At 34.7% G+C, this 8,696-nt stretch overlaps 1 protein-coding gene across 4 annotated transcripts in view; it reads right to left on the minus strand.

Moving 5' to 3' along the window:
- Positions 1-595: 595 nt before the first annotated feature.
- LOC145982756 (ATP-binding cassette sub-family G member 4-like) overlaps positions 596-8,696 on the minus strand; it is a 57,451-nt gene continuing 49,350 nt past the window's right edge. For 3 of the 4 annotated variants that reach the window (XM_083116126.1, XM_083116125.1, XM_083116124.1), the window contains one exon: positions 5,716-6,671. In XM_083116126.1, coding sequence (XP_082972252.1) covers positions 6,327-6,671 — 345 coding nt within the window. In that variant the 3' untranslated portion in view covers positions 5,716-6,326. Of the gene's footprint in view, positions 2,730-5,715; positions 6,672-8,696 lie in introns of those variants that run through there. The other variant, XR_014441142.1, reaches the window with a different exon arrangement.

Here is an 8,696-nt window from a genome sequence, read left to right on the forward strand (position 1 = left end):
GCACAGAGCATATTTAATTGAAATTCTACTTCTGTCAACGTTTTGGCATATTCCTTTGAGGAAATTGACGTAATGCCAGGATATATCCTGTTCTTCAATGTGTGAATACGTTCCCTGTTGGTTGAAGAACCTGCACAATTTGTACCTTGTATGCAGGGATTTTGTTGGACTTAGAGCTAAACACTCTCGCACTTCCTCTATGCTTTCTTCTGATGTCGATTGCCAACCTTCTGTGAAAGATCACACACACCCCTGTTTCCTTGAACTTTTCATACCAGAACTTCATGTTTTTGACATCAGATGGTGTTCTTCCATTCTTGGTGTGAAAGTTCCTTTGAACAGTTTTTGGTAAATGTGTCTCATGATGCAATAGCACACAATATGCTTTTTCTGGATTTGAACACATTTTTTTGCATTTTCCTGTTTGACCAATGGGACCTGAATCCAAAGAAACTTTGTGAGTTTTCCCACACTTTGTCACAGATTCCACTCTATCTTCAGAAGCTGCAAAGTTTTGTAATGAAGAAGGGTCTTTGTAGATACCCTGTTAGTATAAATATGTGTATGTATGTATAAACACAAATTCTTTGTGATATATTTTTATTGTACATGTGAGCAATGAAACATTTTCATGAACATACGCATGATCATGAAATATAAGAACAATGTATGGAACGCCTATGACTCTAAAAATGAACATACTTAAGCATGTTTACAATTTTGGTTTATCCAGTGTTATAAAACATCTATTCGTCCTTTTATCAGTGATTGCCAGAAAAAGGTGCTAACAGGTAACAAATTGTTTAAAAAAGGATCTTGAGATCATGCTGTGATGACTTTGTTAATTAATGTCTACAACCTTGGGTCTCCTTAATCAATCGACGTTGCAATCACACATATGTACAAATATTTTTATGGTTTATACTTTTTTATGTAAACAATGAAAAATAACTAAACATATTACACCAGTCTGGACTCTATGCTAAAAGCTGGCAATAGTTATTCCTGCTGCACTTTTGCTTATTTAGTTTCTTTTACTACTAAAATTCTTGCTAAATAATATTCAGTTTCATATATAATATATTTTGCTGCTTTTTAACACTCTTTGGTATTAAAAATAAACCGTCTGCCTCCTTCATTTTAACAAATATTGTAAAAATGTAACAGTAATATAAAGTATAACATACATTAACTATTAAAGCCATAACAACAAAATAAGAAATCCATTCACAGAATATATCAATTTCTGCTAGAAGTACACTATATATTCATCTAAAACACAGCATACATAATTCTATGCACCACTTCATATATTTATAATAAATTGGGTCAAAATTTTTTTCAGTAGAGAACTTTGAATTCATGTCTTTGATACATCGAAAATGTAGCAAATGAGAACCATGTAAATTGAATTGTATGAAATATGAATTTCAAAACATGTAATTTTGTTTGAAATTTCATTAATATGCATCATCTCATGAACTACATGATCACGATTACTTAAAATGATTAGTTAGAACAACAGAAATGGCACATTTTAGTTTGAAGATGTTGTTTTTTCCATGTTCTGTTGGACTTAATTTAAATGTTAGTAGTTCTGATTCTTAGAACTAGCTGCTAGTGATGCTTGATTGAAAAATAACCTTGAAGTTATGTCATATCAAAACTTATTTAAAATGAAGTTACTCTTTAACATACAAATATTATATGATAAAACCGTGTTTCAGTTTGGAGTACGAGAGGTACCACTTGAAATTAAATCATAGGTGTCTCTTCCTTTTAAAGATCTTTTGAAATTTTAACTATTTTTCATGCCGTATCCAAATTTATAGTTTGAAAATATTAATTAATATTATTGCATTATTACTATCACACATATAAAAATGGTAATATAAATCATTCCTTGCCATTTTATTACGTAATTTTTATTGTGGTCTCCTTCTGTTCATATGTTTTCACACATAACTATTTCATAGAAATCTCAAGTGCTAAATGTGGTTAATATGTGAACAGAATTTGTGTACTTGTTTCATTTAATGTTGTACTAATCAGTCTCTATTCACTGGTGACATCTAGTTCTATATTTGCTGTTCCTATTGATGCTTGAAATTTGAAAATGCATAAAACTTTCATAACTTACTGAAAAGTTAATAAAACTGTGGACAGCCAGTGAATAAACCTCATTCTATCAAACTCCATGTCACACCTCCACCACTGAAAACAGATCAATTTCTGACCTCTGCAGAATTTCCATAACTTATGATTTCTGTCTAAGATTTTGTCTTTTTGGGGTTGTCATTTGCCATTTTTAGATATGGAGACACCATTGCTATCTCCTTAAATTTAGAGCAATAATTCAAACTGAAATGTGCTACACAGAGCATACACTGTAACTTATTTGGTTTAACCAGATCGAGTCTGGGTCTTAGGCATATGCAGGGCAGGCAAGGAGAAGTTTCAGTAAAAGTGACATATTCATAAAGACTTATAGAAATTGCTGCAATGCCATATGCTGGCTGGGTAATTCAGTTAACATATCATTAGTATGTAATATCAAGAATGTTGTACCAAAGGTTTTCATATGGCAGGGTATTATAACCATAAAGAAGATTACATCTAATTTTTTTTAGTAGTCAGTAGTCTCCCTTAGTTGAGATGATCATATGCATCCACTGACTGGATGAGTCCCGTGGCAAAAATAAAACAGGTTCCATGAAAATCCTTTGGTGCTGAAACAACATGAATTTTTGCAATTTGTTTATTTTTCTCGCAGTCACTGCAGATGAAAATGTTCCCATTTACTTCCCTTCATTTGAGCCTAAGTGCCATCATGATGATGCCTCCTTGTCTAAAAATTCTACAACATTAAACATCACGTCTCTCATCTCGACTTTCAATGCATCTGGTGTTCCACTTCATGATGACACAAATACTTGACACTGAATAAAGGTGACAACGATGTGTTGAAAAACGCATTTTCGTAATGCGGGGCAGGATTACATGGCAAGCAGCTGATTGGATTAAGCACATTTCCTTTGCTTGCTTATGATTGAAAATTCGATGACAGTACCAGAGGGTTTTCCCCTCCTTGGTAGGGAAGTAAAAGTGATAATAAACAAAAGAACTGAATATACATAAATGAAATACTGATCTGAAACCTGCAGCATTGTTTTGTGAAAGTTTCCACCTCCTTCCTCTATTGTGCATAGATTTGTCCTCTCAATCTAATATAATCTCCCGTACATTATATTTTTCCATTTTTTCCTGCTTTTTTTACGAATGTTGGGCCAAAGTGGAAATTGGTCTCCCACCAACCCCTTCCCCTTTGGGCATACCCAGTGGCGGAGCGTAACCTTTCCAACAGTGTAAGCCTAGCATGATGAAGGCTTGTGTTTATTTTTGGGCTGGGTCAGTGATTTATCCACAATCATCAATCCCTCCCCCATTTTTTCAGAACACTTCCCTGAAATTTTTCACAAAACCCTAATTTTGGCACTAAATTTAACCTTACACCCTTTAAAAACGAAGTTACACTAAATCAGATTAAATATTCTGGATAAATCCCTGAGCCTGGTGTTTTCTTTGCTAGGCTGTATATCTCCTACATTTCAACTGTTAATTACGTCAGTTTTATTCCTATCACAATGAGTAACGTAACCATAAAAAATGCAATGTTAGATAAAATGAAGAATAATGATAATAAAGAAACGAAAACAGAAAGAAACAGAAAAGTGCTGAATACTTTTTACAACCGCTGCATAACCAAGTATCAGCTCGTACCATGAATCACAAAATCGGGGCACTTTATTTTTCGCTTCTGTTACCGTGCCTGCTAGAGAAGTGGTGGGTGGGCCTATGTACATCCACAAGTTTCTTCTTGGCAGCAAAATCCTTGCTGGACAACGGTATCTTCAACAAGTTCTCCACCCCACCGCACAATCATACTCGTTTTCTTTCATAATGCAGTTGTTGTTGTTCACTATAACACTACAGCAGAGGAATGACAGCTCTTTTTCAATGGATGGAAGTCGCAAAGATATACCGCGAGACTTTAACCATGCACACAAAACATGAAAGGGGAAACAAAAACAAATCACATCCAAAAGTGGTCACTGCTCAATGCACTGATGTTTCGGACTCAGAGGGTTGATTGATTGATTGATTTAGTTTATTTTACTTCACGTTTGTGCCTCTTGGCTAATTTGCGAAGATGGGGATGAGTGATGAAATGATGAAATTGATGAATGGACATTCACAAACAACCAAGCCCGACCGGGATTCGAACCCGGGACCCTTGGCGTCGCAGCACGATGTGCTAACCACTCGGCCACAGGGTCGGGCCGGACTCAGAGGGGAATATCCCTTTCGGACATAAATAAATGCCCTCTCTTGCCTTAAAATTGCCTTATATTTCGTAAAAAAATAGAAAGACAAAATAAAATATGAAAGAAATGCTCGCTAATTCTGAGGATTTATCCAGAAATTTCTGTGAAAGGAGATGCAAGTGCTATCTAAGGGTAGTGTAAAAGAAAATCCTGCACCTGAAAGACCATAAACAGCCATTTCGTACGTTGTTCGAAGAGTGTTTAAACCACGGACTATGTAATTAATAATATTTTGTTCACATTTGACATGAGATTTGTAAAACTGGTTCAATATTCAGTTTTAATTAAACATTTTAATTTTTGAAAAAGTTATTGCACTTGTTAGCTCAATTACTACCAGCTGAGTTCAAATATAAACGAAAAACAGAAATCTTAATATTTCCAATGTTTGTGCTCTCCTACAAGCGAAAAACAGAAACAAGCGTTTGTATATCTAATTTTCCCGTTTCTCGCTCATTTTTAGATGTTTCTCCTTTTTCCCCTTCCTGTTAGTTTTTTGCTTCAGAATTCCCTGTTCCTGGAAAAAACCTCCTTGAAACACCACTGGCTCAAATTTCCTTTGCAGCCAACCATTCATTCATACCCGACAACGCTGGAGAACCCTCCTCTTGCAGGACCTGGGTCTCGCTCGCGCGTGTTCACGGTTAGCCAGTGAAGCCAACCCAAGCATAATGGTGCTAAATCTCGCACAAGTTTCAAAAGTCGTTTGGAAGTTGGGGATATAAATTAAACAAGAGGGCCGCTGTTCGTGGTAGTTGAATTTTCTCAAACTTTTCACGTATGACGTCGAACTCATCCCGTTGGTTGAACCATTCGAATTTATATTTATTTCTTGTTACAAATAAATATTAATAATATGTAGATCGCAGAACAATTTAGTAGTATGTAGCATAATTATGGAGTTTAAACGAGACCATGGATGTCCAGAAGGGGCAAGGGGAGGAAGCTCTTCCTGGAAAATGAATGTCAACCATAAAATAATATATTTCACACATATCATTTCATTTCATTTCAGTCACATCAAATTATGTTAATTATTGTAAGGGCGTTGCAGAAAAATGTTAACTTCAAATTGAATTTGTATCTTTTGAGGAGGCAACTTTATTATGGGGGAAATATACCTAGTTTACCCCCACCCCTGAAAAAATTACTATGCTTAATCCTCCCTGGTGGAAAGAAATACTGCGGACATCCATGAACAACACTTTTTGTAAACATAAGGTTTGCAACGCTGTTGTAAGCCTCTGACCGGAAGGTTTACACACGTGGGTTTTGGCCCGCTCTTCTCCACCCAGAGAACGGGCCTTGCACCCAGATAGGGTAGGCACTGCTCGTTCGCGGTCAGAAATTTGTAAGGCAAAATTCAGAAGGCTTACAGCTTTCCACAAGCAGAAGGCAGGAGATCCCATGTGCCGCCTGGCGCTGAAGTGTTGCAATTTAACAAACATGATCTCGAACACTGGTGTCGACCCGATTTGAACTTGGAAGTTGTTTACGAATTTTTGCCAGATAATTACATACATTTTACTAGAACTAATGAAGTGTAAGCCCGGCTTACACGGCTTGCATGGACCCTCCGCACCTGGGCATACCACTGAATTGAAAGCACCCATGTTTTATCCTGGTTTAGCCTAAATTGTCATGGCTTTTCAATGAAATATATCCTGTTTGAACCATAAACTATCTGAATTTAAATTTTTCATATTTGTTGACGATTGTTATTTCTCTTCCATACTTTAAATTCATGAGCCTTTTCACTTTTCCTCTCTTTCATTATTATCTGTATAAAAGGATACGTGTATTCAATTTCACCATTTGGCCAATTAATATGCTCCACACACTGTAACAATAAAGAAATAATTACCCTAAAACACATCAATTCCATTGGAATCATATATCACAGTCAGTTGAAAAAACAACATTTTCTGCTTCTTTTCCACTTCACCTCTTGCTGTGTAATCTCCATTTTAACATCAAGTATGTGGCTATACGAAAGATAAGCATAAACACTCCCATAGCCATTACATCATGCCAGTATTCTGAATCGTGCATGTCCAGATGTTCCAGAAAGTGCCCTGGGGACAGGAAATGGCAAAGACTCTCTGAGCAGTCCATATCTTCTCTGTCAAATCCGTACACAGCCAACATCACTCCTTCTAAGGCATATTTAAGGTAACTGATATGATAAAGCCAACGAAAAAAGTATGGCGACTCAGTCATTCGGATAAAAAATCCAGAAAATATTGTGAATGGCAAAATGGATAGTGGACCAAAAAATACTCCGCTCTGCAAAGAAAATACAAATATTAATTTTACACTTTAAAGTTATATAATATACTAAGTTTAACAAACAACTCTGTTCATTTATACAGCAACAAAGCTGTAAATTTGGAAAAGTACCCAGTGGATCAATAATGGAATCTCTTCTGTTTTTCACTATCGGTACATTACAGGACCAAACACACACAACAGTCACAGTTAGTTATATGTGCAGATGATACGTACAAATATTTTATTGTGTGGCTATAATATGCAAAGACAAATACTTTTTATAATAAATTACATCCTGAAAAAAAATATAATATAATTTACTTCTATGTAATGGGAGAGAAATAGGAGAAAGAATGAATAATACATTTTTTTAAAGGATTAAATTTTTTCATTTTGCAAACATATTTATGTTTGAACAGTATTAGAAAAATTGAGCTCTTATTGTCACATGCTCTGAATTCTAATAAATGTTCTAACAAGATCCCTGTATGCAATAACAAATTCTAGAATAATGTTAGTATGGGAATCTGGAAATTACTTTTACATTTCAGAAAATAAATACATATACGAATAATGACTCAAGAAATTTTATGAACAGTTAGTAAATAAATTTTAAATGTCTTCATGTATAACCAGTGTATTTCTTACAGCCTCATTGGAATGTGTATACTCATTAAAGAAGAACTGTTGCTTCCACAAATATAATAAAAGAATCACATGAGATTTCCAATTTGAGATATAATATCACAGTTATTAAAAAGTTGTGTTCATCACATAGACATGGGCATCAGTAGAACATTTTGTAGGGGATGTCAGGTCATTGACATAAAAATGAATAGTAGATACAATAAAAAAAGATAAAATGCAAACACAATAATAATAACTATTATTATTATAAACTAATAATAAAAACTATTATTTTTATTGTAAAATTATCATTTTGCCCTTGGTATATAATTGTTTGTTATTATTTCCAATTTATTATTATTATAACTCTGACATTCGAAACTCAGTTTTGGAATTTTGAAAAAATTCATTCTCATCCTGAAACCAGGTAAAGATAGCACACCTGTCATTGTTACAGGTTCATCACCTTGACTCTGTGTGCAAAATGATGATGAACGAAATGTCTGTTGTGAATTTTGGAGTCTAATTCCTAACTCTCAAATTTCCTGTGTGACACTTGAGTTACTTGTTCCACACTCGATCACCTGCTGACTCTTAAGATCCATATTCAGGATGTGTGTATACTAGATAGTTTACTTTCATTTCAAAAAGAGCTACGGCACAATACGACAATTTTGTATTCTTAATTAGCTCCATTTGTGGATTTCACCTATTTTATTGCCAACTTTTTAAAGGGACAGCTACTTTCCAGTATGTGTTTTACTGAATAATCACCTACATAATAGTGGTATTTCTCATTTTAGCATTGTCTAGGTGATGCTGTTTGGCACATAGCTGTGTACACCTGACATTGATTTATTTATTTATTTATTTATTAGCATCCATTTAACTTTACAAAAGTTTGGAATTGTCACATTGTACATGTACATTTATAATACATCTAAAAAATTATAGGCATAATATAGGCAAAACCTGTACATACATAAGTCATACACCAAATGTTAGCCCTGTCCAAGTAGATATTTTTAAACATAGAAACAACAAACGGGGTGCAGTGTTGCCAAATGTAAGTGAAAGTGTAAATTTATTTTTCCACAAAGCATGGAAAATTGCTTGTCAAACATTCGTACGGAAATTTGGACGTCAATTTCCACCTTGGGTAGGTGGACTATTTCGCCATCTATAGTTCAGAGAAGAAAACCGATCGTTTTCGCTTATAGCCAATCCTGAAATGCCTCGTAAAGGCGTACCGGTCCAAATGGGTGTTTTTAAAAAATTATGAGGTACAGTGGCAACACTGTTGATGTTTGAAGGCAACAAAAGGTGTGTTTAGTGATGGTCTATGACATGGAAATACTGGAAACAGGAAAAAAAGAAAATGAAAATTATGGTGAAAAAAGTGTTACCTACTCC

Source organism: Lepisma saccharinum, unplaced genomic scaffold (assembly GCF_977018435.1).
Source record: "Lepisma saccharinum unplaced genomic scaffold, izLepSacc3.1 HAP1_SCAFFOLD_390, whole genome shotgun sequence".
Lineage (NCBI taxonomy): Eukaryota > Metazoa > Arthropoda > Insecta > Zygentoma > Lepismatidae > Lepisma > Lepisma saccharinum.